General features: G+C 37.4%; 1 protein-coding gene and 1 pseudogene across 1 annotated transcript in view; both read left to right on the top strand.

The window, feature by feature from the left end:
* MEMO1 (mediator of cell motility 1) overlaps positions 1–19,580 on the top strand; it is a 115,124-nt gene extending 95,544 nt beyond the window's left edge. Inside the window, exons 8-9 of the mRNA XM_075535342.1 lie at positions 17,280–17,384; positions 18,842–19,580. Coding sequence (XP_075391457.1) covers positions 17,280–17,384; positions 18,842–18,973 — 237 coding nt within the window. The 3' untranslated portion in view covers positions 18,974–19,580. The remainder of the gene's footprint in view (positions 1–17,279; positions 17,385–18,841) is intronic.
* On the top strand, positions 9,331–10,797 carry LOC142430736 (BAG family molecular chaperone regulator 4 pseudogene; annotated as a pseudogene).
* Positions 19,581–19,794: the final 214 nt, after the last annotated feature.

The following is a 19,794-nucleotide window of genomic DNA, read 5'->3' as shown; positions in this document are numbered from 1 at the left end:
ACCTCCTTGTTTCTTTCAAGAATATCTCATTGGGAATCTCAACAAAACGCCACCCGCACAATCTGAGTTTACTTCTGTTCCTTCAATTGAACTAGGTCCAACAGATCCCATTGGAAGCCACTCTTTGATGTTTTTTAAGGTATCCTAAAAAGACTAAGACAAGTATATTATTATGAGAACTTGTCTGCAGCCAACCACTGATTCCAGAGATATCTTTAAATGACTGAAACCCTTCCTGACTTAGCAGCAGCATTTTTTTTTTGTTGGGGGGGTGGGGATGGCAGGGAAGGAGAACACGGGTGAGAGGGGGCAGCTGAGAAGCTCGCAGCATTTGTTTTTAGACAAGATTATTTAGTATAAAGTAAAACATTTTAGTAAGGAACCTGGATATGAATGGAAAAGTAGAATATATCATATTGCATATCCTACTTAAAACCAATTGGAATGAATAGAAAATTGGTTACTTAAGAAATTTTCTCATATTTGAATTGATCTTGTTTGTTAAATATAATTATCCTTTAATAATTTTTATCTGTAGAGTTTTAGTTGGATTTTAATTTACTGACTTGTTTACCTTAATGTTGTTATTTCTTTTTTTTAATGTTGTTATTTCTATGTGTAATTTAACTCTTTTGATTCCTAATTGTACATTCATTTCCTTTTCTGAGATTTAGTTCTTCATTGCCTCAGAAAATTTCAGATTCGCCCATCATTTATTTTCTTCTTATAGCAAATGTGTTTAGTATGTGTCTTTCCTGTGTAAAAGATTGAAAAGATCAAAAAAGAAAAAACTGAAAAATAGCCATGTTCCCTGAATTAATGGAACTTAGGGTTTTAGTCATCAAACTGAGTAGTAAATACAGAGTAGTAAGAGATATTTAGGGGATAGAATTAATAAGTTATAAGTAATTGATTTGAGCTTCCCCCAAATATGTATTTATCTCATTAGTTACCCTATGGGACAAATGGTAGAACTGCCCTTTTAGATTTTCTAAGGCTTATAGAATCACAAAGCCTTATCTCTCTCCCATGGATGGTCTAGTGTGTTAGAACTACTGACTCAGTGGTTAGCATCCCAACTTTTAACTCACTAAGCCACCAGGGCACTGTGAGTCAGAATTGAGTCAGTGGCAGTTACTTTGGGATTTAAAAAATGTGTGTTGAATTCCTGACCCTTCTACTTCTGGGTCCAATCCTATTTGCTCCTAAGATTTTCTTTGTTAGCAATATCCTACAGGTGTCGGGCACATCCTAAACCGAATCATTTCTAAGTTATATAGGCCACAGCAGTCACCAGCGGGGAAGGGGCATCTAGGTTTCATGTACAAGTTAAGGAACACAAGGAAGATAGTCTCACCTAAGACCTTGATGATTTGGACTTTCAGCCACAGCAACTGTGAGACTGTACATGTGTCTTTCTTAAAGCTGCCATTTTTGGTATTTATGTTACCGCAGCACCAAGTAACTAAACCAAAATTTGGCTCCAAAATATTTGGGTGTCATATCGCAAATTCCTAATATGTGGAACGGGCTTTGAAATTTGGTGATGGGTAGAAGCTAGAAGAATGTTGATGTATACGTAAATAAAAAGAGGCTGTTGGTAGGATTATAGACATTTTGGGTGATATAAAAAAGCAAGAATTGAGAGCCTGTGGGGTACACTTCTGTAGTAATGAACAGAATGTCAATAAAAACGTGGACATGTTCAATGTGCTCGGGTGAACATGTTATTGGACACTGGAGAAAAGGTGGCTCCTATTATAAAATGACCAAGAACATGCCTGAATTATGTTTGATTTGTGAGAATTAAGAGCTTTTAGGTAATGAACTAGCACTTAAGTAGTTTTACCACATCACTGTAAAAACTAAGAACGCGTGTGACTGTGTGACCACTAAGAGGGTAGGCTTGTGACAGAGTCATTCCACAACCTCAGCATAAATCTTAGCAGCCTAGAATGAAAAGGACAGAGACAGGATGAAATAAAGGAAAACCGTCTGCTTTCTGGAATTTGGTTGGATTTGAGTCAGGCAACTACTTGGTTGTAAAGTTTCATTGTCTCTAAAAGAAGAGTGAAGCAATGCTCAGCAATTTGATGACCAGCAGGACTGTCAGAAGTAGCATGGGCAACACTTCTCCAATTTTAGAAGGTAGAGCTTACCATCTCTCTTGGTCTGAAAGGGGGAAGACACTGCCCCTGGAGTTTGCGTCCAGAGGGCAGGGCTGCCATGGATGTGAGCCTGGAGACTAGGGCTGCTGCTCAGAGTTGACCAGAAGACATCTCAGGGCTGAGGGGACTGAAATCACTGTCCCAGTGGGCCTGGATAGCAGGGCTAATACCCAGGGACCTTCTAGAATCCAAAGAAGATGGCCAATGTCCAGATTATTTCCCTTAAACCTGGATGATAATTATTTTAAAGCCTCATTAGCTAATGAGCTTTAGATTCACTCATTGCTTGTGATTTTCTCTTGACCTCCCGGTGATCTCTTTTGGACTGAAAAGGACTACCTTGTGTGTTTCTTCTGCATGTTTCAACACTGGAAGCAGTTTATATGATAGATTTCACAGGTCCATTGGTAAAGAGGAATCAGGCACTAGGATGCAACATGCACAACAGAAGCCATATTCGATTTAAATGATTCCAAGAATGAGATTTTAGACTTCATAGTATAGTGGATAAGTCAAAAGATAATATAGTGAATGTTTTTTTAAAATTAATTTGAAGGATGTCAGTGTTATGGCTTGAGTTGTATCACCTTGTTGATTCCTGGTCCTTGCACCTCTGTGATCCACCTTGTAAACCCAACTCTTTTGTTATGTTAAAGAGGGCAGGTCCCTATAGGTTGGATTTTTAAAAATCATTTTATTGGGGGCTTGTACAACTCTTACCACAATCCATACATCCATCCGTTGTGTCAAGCACATTTGTTGCCATCCTCATTCTCAAAACATTTGCTTTCTACTGGAGCCCTTGATAGCAGCTCCTCATTTTTTCCCCTCCCTCTTTGCTCCCCTCCTTCAGGCACCCTTGATAATTTATAAATTATTATTTTGTCTCTTAGACTGTCCCACATCTCCCTTTACCCACATTCCTGTTGTTTGTCCACTAGCGAGGGGGTTATATGCAGATCCTTGTGATCAATTCCCCCTTTCTATTCTACCTTCCCTCCATGCTCCTGGTATCGCCATTCTCACCACTGGTTCTGAGGGGTTCATCTGTCCTGAATTTCCTGTGTTTCCAGTTCCTATCTGTACCAGTGTGCATCCTCTGGTCCAGCTAGATTTGTAAGGTAGAACTTGGATCATGATAGGGGGAGGAAGCATTAAAGAACTAGAGGAAAGTTGTATGATTTATTGTTGCTATACTGCACCCTGACTGGCTCGTCTCCTCCAGCGACCCTTCTGTAAGGGGATGTCCAGTTGCCTACAGATGGGCTTTGGGTCCTCACTCCGCACTCCCCTCATTCACAATGATTTGATTTTTTTGTTCCTTGATGCCTGATACCTGATCCCTTTGACACCTCATGATCACATAGGCTAGTGTGCTTCTTCCATGTGGGCTTTGTTGCTTCTCACCTAGACAGCCACTTGTTTATCTTCAAGCCTTTAAGACACCAGATACTCTATCTTTTGATAGCTGGGCACTATCAGCTTTCTTCACCGCATTTGCTTATGCACCTGCTTTGTCTTCAGAGATCATGTCAGGAAGGTGAGCATCATGGAATGCCAATTTAATAGAACAAAGTGTTCTTGCATTGAGGGAATAATTGAGTTGAGGCCCAGTGTCCATCTGCTGCCTTAATACTAAACCTATAAATATATGCACATAGGTCTATTTCCCATTATCATATATTAAATGTTTATATATGTATATTCCTGTATTTAGATCTCTATAAAGGCCCTTTGCCTCCTAGTTCTTTACTCTATTTCCTTTGACTTCCCTCTTGTCTGACTGTCATACTCAGCCTTCATTTGGGTTTCAGTAATTCCTCTGGTTACATTGCCCTTTATCAAGCCCTACCAGGTCTTAGACCCTCCTTGCCACCGATTTTAGATCACTTGTTCCCTTGTCCCTGGGTCAACACCACTTCCTTTCCCACCTCCCCCTTTCCTATGTCCCTTTGGAACTGTTTGTTTTCTCCTCCAGGTTGTTTATCCCTCCTATCTTAGCTAGATAGACCTGCAGAGGTAATAAATATGCACAAAGACAAGACAGAGCAAAACAAAGCAACAAAAGAAAACAGAACAACAACAACAAAAATCAATGACCAAGAAAAGCAAAGCCTTTAAATAGTTCCAGAACTGTTTGTTGCCCTTTAGGAGTGCTTTCCGGTAAGAGTGCAATGGGGTGCCACATCCTGGCCCCAAAGTCTGGTTTTGGTATTCGCAAGGGAGTTCCTTGTTTTCCTTCTTGCTGTTCTTTTGCACACCCTTACTGTTTTGCCTCAGTGTGGTGGGGTCAGATCGGGCGCGATTCCCAAACTGTGTCTCCAGTGTTGTCCTCCGTAGGGCTATGGGTAAGTGAGGAATGTCATGTGTCATAGTGGGGCCGGCCCTATGGTCCTCTCTATGGATTGGCTGCTCTGAGCGGGGATATCGTCCTCAAGACATGGTGGGCCAGGAGGTGCTCCACTCACTTCCTCCCTCTTCATTTGCTCCTGTGTGCTCTGATCAGACACGTCCCTCTCCCTGAACTGTTCGTAGACAGGCGCCCCTTCCCCCAGAAACATTTACTTCAGAGGACAGCACTGAAGCTATAGGTTGGATTTTAAAGCTATTCACTTCTCACTTCAGTAAAAGATCAAAAAACAGGAACATACAAAATAAAAGAACAAAAGACCAGAGTAGAAGCAAATACATAAAGAAAGACAGGGAATGAATGTCTCAACACAGCCAAGACCCTGGCTGGACTTGTACCTTTCAAAAGTGTGATAAAATATATTTCTATTTTTTAAAGCCATACACTTTTGGTAATTTTGTCAATAATAAAGCATTATTGTATTATGTTAAAGTTGTATTAATGTACACCATGCCAATCTCTGCCCGAAGCCCTAATGTAATGGTGCCATTCTATTCAGAGTGAATGCTAGCATGCTTATAATAGGCTTTAAGGCCTGGGTGTTGGCAGTCCCCTTCTCTCTCAGTTCTCCTTTCCTTCTGTTGGCTCTGTTGGGACGCCATGGTTTCATTAATGCTTTTTAAGTGCTAAGGACTTAACCAGCGTAGGGCTTTTACTTATTTTGTACTTTATGTCACTTAAGTCATTGCTTAGTGCTTCTCTTCCACGTAGGCCTTCTTGTTTAATTTTGCATTCCTGTACTCCAGTCTCCTGATATTTATAGTCTACCCTGCTCCACTTTTTCTCCAAACTAACTAATTATGTACTATATTTTGGTCAGTGGTTCAAGTGCCTGGCCGCTAACTGAAAGGTTGGTGCTTTGAATCCACCAGCTGGGAGAAAGGTGGGGCACTGTCCCCACAACGGTTGACAGCCTTGAAACCGTGCGGAGCAGTCCCGCTGTCTCCTGTTGGAGTCCACTCGAAGGCAGGGGGTGTTTGTGTTGTTGTTTTGTGGTACTCAGTAAATGTCCTTTTGGATGAAAGAATTAGTACCTATTTCTCTGTGTACACAATAACAATAAAACACACCCTAAGTGTAATATTAAAGAGAAAAGGTAAATAACATAAAAATTTTTGTCTAGGCACAACTATATTAGAAATTCTTCAGAGTATTCAGGCCATCAGGATGAATACAGACTTATTTTCTATATGCAGCTACATAAAGTTCCCAGGAAACTGAATTAAAAGTTAATGTTTTTTTTTAAGTTAATGTTTTTCATGAACTATTTGAAGTCCACAGGATTATTGTTGTTCAGTGCCATCAGTGACCTCCAACCCACAGAAACCCCTATGCACATCAGAACAAAACAGTAGGTAGTTGTGTTAGTCTGGGTTGACTAGAGAAAGAAATTCATAGTCACTTGTGTGTATGAGAAAGAACTTAATAAAAAAGTAATTGTATATTAAGAAAACATCCCAGCCCAGTCCAGCTCAAGTCCATAAGTCTGATACCAGTCTATAATTCCTCTTAAGATGAATGCAGCACATGCCATAATGCTGAATGCAGGAAGAACACAGGCCAGTGGGTGGAAAGTCTTGTGGGTCCAGTGGCGGTGATAAGATCTCAGCACTGGTGTGGGTCTCCACGTGGCCTTTCCAGGGTTAGGGTTCTGATTCCATCAGCGAAACTCCATGTGGCTTGTCAACAGGAATGTCTCACAGGGAGAGTGTGTCCCACTTCCAGGCCAGGGAGGAAGACTGGAGTTCCCAGAATCCTCAGGAGAAGGCCATGCCCACATCAAGGGCTCATTGCCTGTGACCTGATTGACAGGCTAGACCCCACCCCTTTGCTCAAGGAAACAGTAGATTATGTAACTGCCACAATAGTCCTGCGCCATCCACACAATTGTTCCTTTGCCTGAGCCCACTGATAAAGACACTGTCAATCCATCTCATTAAGGGCCTGTCTCTTTTTTGCTACCCCTCCATTGTAGCAAACATGCCATTCTCCAGGGAATGGAGAGCGAGGACTCAGGCACACAATGGTATTCTCCACTGCATCATTCACATGCATGTGAAAACTTAGGCATTGTATAAGGAAGACTGTAGAAGTATCAGTGCATTTGAAATGAGGCGCTGGAGAAGAATATTGACAGTATTGGAAGAATTGGAAGGCCCGAGTGCTCCTTAGAGGCAAGGATGGCAAGATTTTGTCATATACACTTTAGACCTATTGTTAGGAGAGACCAGTTCCTGGAGAAGGACATCATGTTTGTTAAAGTGGAGGGGTGGTGAAAAAGAGGAAGGCCCTTAAATATGATTAATAAACCAAAAATATATATAATTTTGAAGCCCTCATTTGATGCTAACTAAGTAATGTTGTTGGGTGAAATGATTTTCTAAAAGGATAAACATCTCTTAGTTAATGTGTAAGAATACTTTTTTTGAGTACAGTTTATTCCATTTACACTGTTCTTATCCTAGAAAATTTGTGTATTAAAATCATGTAAAAACTATTTGTATTTATATGTAAAATGAAATTAAGTTATAGAAGTAAGTAAGTTTGCCACCTAGATGTGAAACGTTTTGGGGACAGAAGATGATTATTGATATGTGAAATTGTTTCGGACCACTCCAGATGAATCCTGGTAAACAGCACAAAACCCTGCCATTGAATGGATTTTGACTCAGCCACCCTGTCTAGGGTGTTCAGGCTGTAAATCTTAACAGGAGCAGATTTCCTCATCTTTCTCCTTCACTATGAGGAAGAATCCCAGTAACTATGCGCAAGAATCCCAGTAACTATGAGCAAGAGTCCCAGTAACTATGAGCAAGAATCCCAGTAACTATGCGCAAGAATCCCAGTAACTCTGAGCAAGAGTCCCAGTAACTATGCGCAAGAGTCCCAGTAACTATGCGCAAGAATCCCAGTAACTATGAGCAAGAATCCCAGTAACTATGAGCAAGAATCCCAGTAACTATGAGCAAGAATCCCAGTAACTATGCGCAAGAATCCCAGTAACTCTGAGCAAGAGTCCCCGTAACTCTGAGCAAGAGTCTCAGTAACTCTGAGCAAGAGTCTCAGTAACTCTGAGCAAGAGTCTCAGTAACTATGAGCAAGAATCCCAGTAACTATGAGCAAGAATCCCAGTAACTATGAGCAAGAGTCCCAGTAACTATGAGCAAGAATCCCAGTAACTATGAGCAAGAGTCCCAGTAACTATGAGCAAGAATCCCAGTAACTATGAGCAAGAGTCCCAGTAACTATGAGCAAGAGTCTCAGTAACTCTGAGCAAGAGTCCCCGTAACAGGTTCTCATTATTTGAACAACCACAGTTGGTGCACAGTTGTTCTTTAATTTTCATGAGAACACTGGCTTTATTGATTTTACACCCAATGCCTTTGGAGTGGCCTTTACTTTCTCACATTGAATGAATGGATATATGAATTAATGGGTGAATGTTTAGGGGTGTGGTGAGAGATGAAACTCGAGAAACTAACCAAAACAAACAAAACCCAAACTTAATGCTATGGAGTCAGTTCTGACTCAAGGCTTCCCTATGGGCAGGGCAGAACTGCCTCTGTGGCTCCCAAAACTCTAACTTTAATCTTTCTTCCTAGGAGTAGCTGGTTGTGAACTGCTGACCTTGAAGTTAACACATAACCACTAATAGGTTGTTTGAATTTAGGAAATAATAAAGTCAGATTGTGTTTGTATAGATCATATGATTGCAGGATAGAATATAGATTGGAGAGAAGCTAGAGGAGATTAATATAAGTATGAATTAGGTGATAAACCAGATGAAAAATTATATTTTAGAAAGTGAATTGAGATAGCGATGGTGGAAGAAGAGACCGACATAGTTGTTTTCCATATATTGAAACAATTTCAATGCAGAATTCGAATTTGTAAGGTGTGTCAAGATAACTCCTGACTTTGTGTTAGTGTGTTGTGGTTGTATTATTCACTCAGGTAAGAGGCCTGAGAAGAACAGATCAGTATATTTGCTTGGGTTTCCTTCTTGTGGAGGAAAGGTCATCAATGGTATTATGGCTTTGTTAATTATGCCCTTTACTTGTAGTTTTATTCGTGAATTTGTGCTGAGAATCACCTGTCTACTTTCTGAACTACTGATCTTGGATCTGTCGATTCCTCTCTGCTTACCATTAGGCTCTTTTAAAAATAATTTATGTACTTTAATCAGGTATGACACTGTCAGGTAAGCATATTGGACTGCTAATTGCAAGGTTAGTGATTGAGACCCACCCGGAGCTCTGCAGGAGGGTTTGGCTATCTGTTACCCTGCACAGGATTGCCATGAGTCAGAACTGAATCAGGCAGCTGCCTGAAAATCAGCCAAGCCAGGCCAAACTTCGGTTTGAAAATGTAAAAAGTAGCCATGAAGTTTCGCTTTTAACCAAAGGGAAATTAGTTCTCTAGAGCTTTCGTTATCAGGTGCTGTTCATCCTAGTGACTGACTTCATTGACTATGAATTTCAACTTTTTCTTTCTTTTATTTTTTTCAAAATGAAAGTTATCCATATTTGTATACTCATTCATTTTTCTCTTGAACTTTGACCAATAACTACTACTGGTTGTAGGTTTTCAGTCATTATTGGTAATGATAGCTAATTGTTAGTATATTGCTCCTTAGTACTACTGCTTATAGGATTTTTTTTCTTTTTAAGAAAATTTCTTTCACTATAGCATTTAGTTTTAGTATCTCTTAAAGAGACAGACTATTTTCTTTCCTCACTCTTTAACTGTATACCCATCACTCTGACAGAAATGTCCATCTTAAAAAGAACAAGAGTTTCAATGAATTCATAACATTTAGGTTAACTATTGGAATTCAACTGCCCGGACTAGAGCTCCTTACCCAAGTACATATCCTGTAAGACCAGAGATACAAGGCCACAGTCCGAATTCATATACTGCGTCATATTCTGGGAGTTATTATGCACCTGGATATAGTCAGACCAGCTACTCCACAGAAGTGCCAAGCACGTATCGTTCACTTGGCAACAGCCCCAGCCCAGTCTCTTGTTGGTTCTATCCCCAGCAGGACTGCCAAACTGAAGGATCCCCTCGTAGTGGGCAGATACCAGGATATCCTACTTCACAGAAGCCTGGAATGACCCTGCCTCATTATTCTTAAGGGGATGGTAATCGTAGTGTTTCACAATCAGGACCAAGTGTGTGACCACAAGAGGATGCCTGGGCTTCTCCTGGTGCTTATGCAATGGGAACCCACTACCCCTGGCCCTCCGCCACACCCTGAGCCCCACCTGGCAATCGCTACATGACTGACAGTACTTCATCATGGCCTAACAGCGGCTCTCCTCACCCTACTCCTTCACCAACACCTCAGCAGTCCAAGGAGTCTTTGTACTCCTACAATCAGTTGGGTCAGGGTGTGAACCGGCACAGCTCTCCTTGCAGTGTCTATCAGTATGAATCTTCAGGGACGATGAACAATGAAAATTCAGATCTTTTGGATTCCCAAGTCCCATATAGTGCTGAGCCTCAACTGTATGATAATACCATTAACGAACCTCCCAGGAACCAAGATCAAAGTATTAGTCATGCTGAAGAGAGTTTATCTTCAGATGAAGGTCCTCCTCCAAGTATTAGAAAAATCATAAATGTGCAGGAGAAGGTCCAGTATCCTGAGCATGAAGTGGAAGACTTTGTAGGAAAAAAGACAGACAAAGCCTATTGGCTTCTAGACGAGATGCTAACCAAGGGACTTTTGGAGCTGGGTTCCATCGAAACGGAGGGCCAGGAATCTGTCCGACAGGCCAGAAAAGAGGCTGCTTGTCAGATCCAGGCCACCTTGGAAACATTGGGAAAAAAGGGGTTATGAAGGGGTTTAGAACCAAAGCCTGTTACTCACTTGACCAAAGAACTCTGGATTTTGGTTAATAACCCTCTTTTGAGATGGCTGTGGATGACTGGAAGCTATACATTCCACTTTTCCTTTGCTTCTCACACTGCAAAGTCTGGCAAAGGACTTGGAAAAACATTGCAGTAATGAATTGTTTTCAGACCAATGAATGTAGTAGGAAACTACGGAGTTATTGCCAAGGAAGGTTACTCCTTCCCTAGGAAATGTATGGATATTTGCAAGCTGCTGTCAAGCAGGAGGGAACTACTTCATGTAACAGGTTTATCAGAAACATACCAGATGAGACTGATATGATCGGAGACAAACAGGTTCTGTTTTTGTTTTTTTTTAAACAGCTGGATTACTTGTCAATTTTTTGTACATTATGACTGCTTCCCACATACACTTCATGTGTAAATTGCAGCTTGGACTTTAGCCTTCATGGGTCTCTGTTTGGTGTGTTATTTGCAGTTCATAAATAGACTATCATTCTCTACCTTCTTTGAATATTTTGTAGTCATGTTTAATATAGTTTCAAGAGACCATATTGACAGCCAGGAATTACGGCAATTCTGATGAATTTGTATCTTTTCACCACTTGAGTACATTGCAATGTGTCGTGAGTCCCTGCGGTGAGCTGTTTCTCTCCCTTTTTGTATATACACTTCTGTTTTCGTGGCACTAGTGGAACATCAGTGTGCACTGATGCAGGGATGACAACGTTTGTGAACCTTTCTCTTGCTTTTTACCATATTTTAGATAAAGATACGCTTTAAAATGGCTTTTTAAACCAAATTTTCCTTTTACTACTGCTGCTTCTATAGAGAAAGCAATGTGGCAGATGATAAACTGTGGCCACAGTTAGTAGAAATAACTCAGTAAAATACAGGTGATCTGTTTGGTAAGACCATTTTCCATCTACAATCAGTTTCACTTTCCAGGTCCCAGTGAGCAGATTTCAACTCAGTTTGGAGACGAAAACAATGAGGGTAAAGGGGGGGTTCATGCTCAGGGATTGAATCAGCCATAGCTAGAGTGGGAAAATATTTTCTTTTTTTTAGGGTATATTTGATTATTAACTCTATTTCCCTATTGTAAATTGCACAGAGAGAACTGCCTGTTTTATAAAAAGATGTTTATTGCCATTATCAACAATCTTCGTAGAACCAAATTTATGGAAGGAGTGTGAAGCATGGTAGTTGGGCTTGCTAAGTCGTGCTAATGCTGTTCTAGAGAAAAGATTGTGTAAATAACTTACTTTTTACATCTGAGGTGAGTTTTAGTGTACAGTATCTGTTATTGGAAAAACAGCTATTTCTTAATGAGTTTTCAAGTGATAATTTTTTAGACTGCCAAGCCTATACATAATAAATCTATCAGTTATCTCCTCCCTCTATAAACAAAGCCAGACTGATACAAGCACATTGTATGTTGAGAAGAAATTTAGTAAAAATACTGGTTAGGTTTTATAGTTGGGGTGAGTGATTTTAAAATATGTAGTGATAATCTTATTCTAGAGTTTTTATCTTTGACTTAAAGGAACGTTAAAGAAATTTTTTCTGTGAAAATTAAGTTATAATTGAAGCTAAACAGTAAAAGCTTAGTTACATAAACCAGTGAGATGATGACTGATACAGAATAGAACACTGGCGTTTGACTTACCAAGTGCCCAAAATGCCATTTTCCATGAATCTTGATTTGTCTTTATGTATACACAGACACATAAGGCAAAGATAGACATATATTTGTGTGTATGTGTATGTCTAAACAGTTATTTTACAACTTTGGACATAATTTTAGACTACAGAAGAGTTATAAAAATAGTACCGCATTCCTCTGTAACTTTTACCCAGGCTCCCCTTATGCTAACATCTTACGCACCATTGAAAATTTGTCATAATTATGGAATTAATCTTGCTCTAATATTAGCTACAGTAGAAACTTTTAGAGATTTTATTGTTCTTCCCACGAATTACTGTTCCAGCGTCACACATTGCATTTAGTTGTCATGTCTCTGTAGTGTCAGCCACAGTGTAACCTAGTAGGAGGTGCCCATGGTATTGCGATGTATTTTGATGTTGTTAACCTTGATTCCTAGGCTAAGGTGGTGTCTGCTAGGATTCTCTATGATAAATTCTTATGTTCCCCACTGTAACTACTATATATTTGGTAGTGAGATATTTTAGGACTATGCAAATATTTTATTTCTGCCTAAAATTCTTTGCACTCACTTTCGTATATCCATTGGTAAATATTGCTTGTGATAATTACTGTGGTGTTCTAATGGTGATTTCCTATTCAATTATTTCTACATCTGTTCATTGGAATTCTGTAAGGAAAAGTTGTCACTTCTGGATTAATATTTTTCATTCTAATGGTAATCAGGATGCGTACAAGTCTTAGAATTTAAAGATGTTAAACCATGTTAAAGTGATTCAAAACATTTCCGAAAAATAAAAAACTATGTTGGTAGCCTCTCTTGGAAAATATAATAAATATAAGAAGGGTACTTGTATTTATGATTTGTAGAATCGGATCAACTTTTGACTTAATAACGCCAAACTGAACTCAAATTTTTCTTGAAGTTTAACATTTGGGCTTTTTAAGCGTCTACATTTATATTACTTTGAGAATCATTTTTGTCAAAATCTTGAATAAACATACCCAGACTTAGCATGTTAAAAAAAGAGAAAATTTCTTTCACTATAGCATTTAGTTTTAGTATCTCTTAAAGAGACAGACTATTTTCTTTCCTCACTCTTTAACTGTATACCCATCACTCTGACAGAAATGTCCATCTTAAAAAGAACAAGAGTTTCAATGGATTCATAACATTTAGGTTATCAATTTTGCTGTAGTAATTCAAATACATGATTCTGGTTTTTAATACTTAAAGGTCTCTCAAACGGTTTTGCTACTTTTTGTATTTGTCACCTTAGGAAACATTTAGCTTCTGCGTAATATGTTAACTTTTAAATTAACTGTGGTATATATAAGTACAACTTAATGTTTTCCATTTCCGGGTTTTTAGAGAGATCCCCCAGCCCCCACATTCATAGTACGTGTTGGCAGTTACATTAGTACTTCAAACAGAAGTAAGTTAGTTGGCAATATACTGCTATGTTGAGAAGATAATTGTATGAGGAATGGTTATTTAAACCCTTTTTTGGGGGGCCTCTGTTTAGCAAGATAAAGCTTACAAGTATATTTATAATTTCCTCTAGTCTTGGGAGAGTTTGTTCTTTTGGATTAGGTAATAGTCAAGGGGATTTTTCCCCCATGCTTCATCTCACCTGTTCTACCACCATATTTCATCGGGACATATGTGGGTTGAGGCATAATATTTCACAAAATCCATCATAGCCCCACAAAATTTACAAAGACTCAACCATTGAGCATGCATTTCATTAGCGAAATGAAAAACCAAACCTATTATATCTACAGAGTCTTAGAAACAAAGTAATTCTGTAATGAATTGCTGATTAAATAACTTTCATTATAAGTAGATGAACATTCATTTTAAAAGATTAGATGTCCACTCATCTGTGTTGTCTTCATCAGTCCTGATTCTGCAGATCTGTCAGTTAAAACTGCCTGTTCAAAAGCAAAAACACTGCTTATTCGATTTAGGATTGCCACATGGGACTTGTGATCACACATTTACTTATTATCTAGAGTTAGAACACTGATCGATTCCCCCACCGGAGGAGGAATTAACTCAGTTTGAGGAGCACTTACTGAGGTGATTAAGTTTCTCAGAAACCTAGGTTGTGATTGATAACCTTTTGATGCTTAAATCTAAGTGTAAAGGTCTAACAACTTCAGAAAGCTCATGGTAAAATGAAATTCAAAGATAATGGAATTTTTCCACAAGCCTATTGAAAGCTCATATATTTTTGTATAGAAAAGTTTCTTAGTTAGTTTGAATTCTTGAGGATTTCTTTTCACAAATATCATTAGTTTTCTTTAACTCTGCATTTTAAAATCACATTGATTTTGAATTATAGTAACTTTGTTAAGAATGGCTTTTGATTTAATACTAGAACTTCAAATTCAGTTTATGATTATTAAGTAGGACTTCATTCAGAAGCCTTAACATTTGTTTTGCTCATTGTGTGTATAAATATTTGTGTTATGTGATGGTGTTGAAAGAATTGTTAGAATGACTCTTTCTATTGTAATAAAACAGGAGTCACTGCTATAAATGGTTAACAAACTTGACTGCTAACTGAAAGGTCAGAAATTTGGCCATACCAGTCTGAACAGGTCTGATCTTGTCTGCAAGGTTAGAATTTCAGGGATGCCCAGCTCTGCTCTGGCAGAAATCTGGCAGTCTACTTCCAGCTCATCACCCATTGAAAACTGTTCATCACTCTGCGATTCTGACCCCCATGGGGATCCCCATGAGTTGGGATCAACACTACTGCAACTCCTTGTGTAGTCAATGGGAAAGAGGACCTGGGATTAGAAATTTAGTGGCAAGGTTTTTTGGGTTTGCTTTATTCTTCTGATGACTTTCTGTACATCTGAATTATATTGGTTAACAGGGAAATCAACTGAGCATTGATAATGCTGGCTGTGGAGGAAGAAAGGCCTTATCATCTACTTCTGAAAATTAACCCGTGAAAACCGAATTACAATAGATTATTACCTGATATAATGCAAGGAAATAAGCTCCTTAGGTTGGAATTTAGTGAAAATACACATATAATGGTCACAACAATATAGGCAAGAATACCAATGATCGTGAAGCCAGCACCGGATCAGTCAACCTTTCATTCTTTAGTCTACCGACCACATGAGTCAGAGCTGAGCCAACTTGATGACAAGTAGCAGTAACAACAAAAATGTAGTACCAGTACCTGCATTTTTATCAGCGAAGAATAATAGTTTCATTTTAGTGTAACTGATTTACTAAGATTTGAATAACACAAGTCACTTATTAAATTTTATAAGAGAAAAAAAATGATATTCTAGATAAAGTAAAAGTAAACTCAATATCTGGGTTTTAATCCTTAGAAGTCTATAGGTGAGAAATGTTTTCTTCCACAGGAAATAGTAAGTTCAATAGGCTCTTTAAATATTTTATTTTGATAACACTTAAAAAATCATTTTATTAGGCGCTTTTACAGGCATTACAACAATCCAGAATTCAGTTAGATCAAGCACAGTTGTACAATTGCTGCTAAAATCTTTGACGAAAGGATTTTTTGATGCAGTCTGTTATTACTCAGTTTATCTACTTACTTATTTGTTTTTCTTGGTTGAGTTTTTAAAGCTCCCCAAATGCCAAGAACTTTGTGTTTTGTACACTAGTGTGTAGTACAGTCAGAATAGACACATGGGGGCTATTTAAAATTATATGGGAAATTTTACGTGCCGATGGAACCCAGAAGAGAAACCAGGTATCACAAGGGTAGCCTTTTCACTACACATGGAAACATGTACTTTTTAGTTCCAAGGTGGTTTTAACTGCCATATTTTAATTCATGGAGTTAGAATTAGTGAATGTGAAACTTAAAATGACAGGTTTTGTGAAAGTCTACTTAGAGTTTGTTGTTTTGAAGGCACTTGGGAAAATTAGGATTAAATCTGAGTTTATTTTATGAAAACTTGACTATACAGGTATATGCCCATCTTTCAGATATATGTTGTAAGACAGTGTGATAATGTTTATGAGGACTTATATATTCTGAAGATAAAAGATTCTTTGTAAAATCAAATTTTCTTTTTTTTTTTTTGTAAAATCAAATTTTCAAGCTGTTGCTGTAAAATTTGCTTGTCTCCTGTTGATTCCTATCATAGTTTAGAACTTTTATTATAGTGTACATTTGTTTACCACAGGCACTTATTTTATTAAAACACAAAGGACAAAAATAGAGCCACACACAGTAGAACAGTTAAGCACCTAGTTAAGCCACCTTTTACATTTCTCACTGAGGGTACCAATCTAAGTGTTTATTTGGAATAACAAACAAGGTAAGGAATTTCTGGTTTGCTGGTTGATTCTGATGATTTAAAGTTGCTATGTATTAAGGAAATTACAAATATATGGTTTGACATGCATTTGAGGGTACAGTGGTTGGAGTATCCAGGTCATTATTGAATTTAGAATTTTGATTCTGAATTAAAATCTTGAAAATCATGTGTTCTTATTTAAAGAATAATAAAATAAAAACCTTTAATGTTTTTAAAACTTTTTATAATAGACATATTTCTTAAGCCTTTGCCAATATTCAATTAACCGTAGAATAATTGAAAGTATGTTAATGTCCTTTGAATTTGTGGTATTATATTGCACTTTGATAATTACTGGTAATTTTGAAATGTTTAAATGCTGTTGCTAATTTAAGTAGACATTATGCAAGTAGTTAAATTACAATACACTTCATTATCCATGTCAATGATGGGGAGAAATATAGATAAAGAGAAAAACAGCAATAAGTAAAAACATTTAATTTTAGGTTTCATATGAATATTTGTATGAAAGTTTTACTTTGAACATCATGTCAGGAAAAATGAAATAGTAGAAAGTGTAGTAATTTTAGACTAAATGACAACTGGTAAGATGATAATAGAAACATAACAGGAAGTCAGAGAAAAGTAAATTGGGATTCAAAGCTTTTTTACGAAGCATAAGCATTATTGAGAGCTGAATATTTAAGATTACCTTTGATGAATGAATTTGGTGTGTCACAGTTTATGAAACCTATTTTCTTTGCTTTTCCTTAATTGAAAAGTTATGTCTATCTCTAAATAACTTTTAAAAATAAAATTAGTAAATAATATTTTGTAACCCTTTTCTGTCTTGTCCTTCTTTTTGTTGTTGTAGGGCATGAGTATTATAGAACAATTAGACCCTGTATCTTTTAGCAATTACTTGAAGAAATACCATAATACAATATGTGGAAGACATCCCATTGGGGTGTTATTAAATGTGAGTATCCTTATAAATTCTTGACTTTTATATTTGATCCTGTGATGGAAAAAATATCTTAAGTGCTATTAATAGTGGTGCCCTGCTATTCCTGGTTGAATGTACCTTTTAAGATAATATAATTTCTATTATTTTGATTATTTTTAGAAAGTTATTTGTTATTAGAATAATATAGGTCAGTAGAGTTCTTTAGAATAGAGAGTCATATTTTCTCTTTACTCTCAACCAATTCTAGTGTATTATTTTACAACCAAATTGACCTTTCAAGAGATAGGGTCTTATTATTTATTTATTTAGTGTACTACACTGTATGAAGGACAAATGTTAACATTTAATACTTGAACTTTATTTTATTGTTGCTTTATCACTTGAACATTAGAAGTTTTTAACTCATAAAGCAAGATATTTTTCTCTTTATACAAAAATGTTAATCATTTATTTGAAGAAGCAGATTTTTTGGTCAGCTGGATTTGAGAAAGGAATATATTTCCTGTCATAAACAATATTTTGAGTTACAATGTGAGACTTTCAAAGAAAAAAGAGAAATCTGTGTATAACAATGAGAGAAGGAAGCGGGCTCATTTGGTTGGGGAGAGAGAATGGTGAAGTCAGTATCGTCCTTTATAGTCTAGGTTATGATCCTGAAAGTTGGTGCTATTTCATTCTGATGTGAAGGATAGCATATTGTGTGGAAGTTTCGGGAAGATTTTGTCATACGTAATACTAATTACCTGGAAAGAAAGTCAGTCACAGACTTGAACCGATTTCTGAAATTTAAAATGTATTTATCTATATTACTCTTTTAAGCATTGGGTTGTTAACTGCAAGTTCAGTAGTTTGAAACCACGGGAGAAAGATTAGGCTCTTTGTATTTCTTCTCTTCAAAAATAATTTTATTGGGGACTCTTACAGCTCTTATAACGTCCTGTACATCAATTATGTCAAGCATATTTGTACCTAGATGAGGCTTTCTCCTACTATAAAGATTTACACTCTTGTAAGTCCAAAGGGGCAGTTCTAACCCTGGCTTGCTGGGTTGCTGTGAGTTAGAATACACTCAAGGGCAGTGAAACCAAAATTTGCTTTTATCCCTAGATCTGGGTCATAATTCACATGCATTTAAAAATCAGACAAAAAGGTCCCACATATCAAATGAGACAAAATGTCCAATATTTGATTTGGAGGTATTTTATTTTAACCTGGCTCTATTAAACAACTCAGTGAGAGGTAGAGTAGAAGATGGCTGGCAGCGATCAGGAAACCAGATTAAGAGAATTTCTGTGGAAGAATCATACGGGGAATTTTCAGTTTCTTTTTAATACGAGAAATTCAGGAAACAGATGAGTAAAAAGTAACAAGAGATCTAGGTGTCATCAGTGAAGTAGACATTTAGATCCCTAGCACATTTAAGAGTGCTTGCTTTTGTTTGTAATCTAACCAAGATGTTCTTTTTCTAGGCTATCACGGAGCTGCAGAAGAATGGAATGAATATGAGCTTTTCCTTTCTGAATTATGCCCAGTCCAGCCAGTGTAGAAGCTGGCAAGACAGTTCAGTGAGTTACGCAGCTGGAGCACTCACAGTCCACTGAAGCTTTGACTCCTCAGGGGCAGCCCCCGCACATACTCATACCTGTCCGGTCCCAGCCCAGCCCTTACAAAGACACTCTTCTTGGTTTGGAGGAATTCTGAAACCTCAAACTAATACAACTTTCTTCTCTTCTTTTCTAGTAGGTGTAGTCCTTCCTTAATTTCAACTCATTTGAAAAATGCTTTGTTGTTTAGGGCAGTGCAAGGAAGGCTGGCATCAAAATATTTGGGTCAAAAATACGGCAGTGTAAAAGCCCAGTTGTGGCCGTTTGTTGAACGTAACTTTCAAAGCATTTACCATATCCTAAATTTGCACTCTTTGCAGACTTGTGCACATATATTCCGCTTTCAGAATAGTTTTGCAAATTGTACACAAACAAAGGGTGGAAGCTTTTTAATAAAAAATTGCATTTATAAGTGATCTGTATTAGAATATAATAAACCTCCAGTTACAGTCGATTATTACCCATGTTGTACAACAGATACCTTCTATTTTAGTTGCTAATAAAGGGCTACACAACTCAAAATAGTCTGATTTAAACTTATTGCTCTGTGCTATATATGAAAATGGTTTTTAAAAAATTTTATTCCATCTCAGAATTTTTATGTTAAAAGGTAACCCACGCTATTCTGTAAAAAAATATTTTAGGATATATTTTATATTTTACATATTTATGTGATGTCTTTTAATCACAGAAATTAGCATTATATAATTATAAAGTAGCATTTAAAATTACATAGTTTGCCTTTTTAATGTGTGACACCGCTTTGTGTCAAATACTATATTGTAATGGGATATAAATTCATGATTGGAGATTGGTAA

This window comes from Tenrec ecaudatus, chromosome 17, assembly GCF_050624435.1.
Source record: "Tenrec ecaudatus isolate mTenEca1 chromosome 17, mTenEca1.hap1, whole genome shotgun sequence".
Lineage (NCBI taxonomy): Eukaryota > Metazoa > Chordata > Mammalia > Afrosoricida > Tenrecidae > Tenrec > Tenrec ecaudatus.
This window is presented reverse-complemented; position numbering and strand designations above follow the sequence as displayed.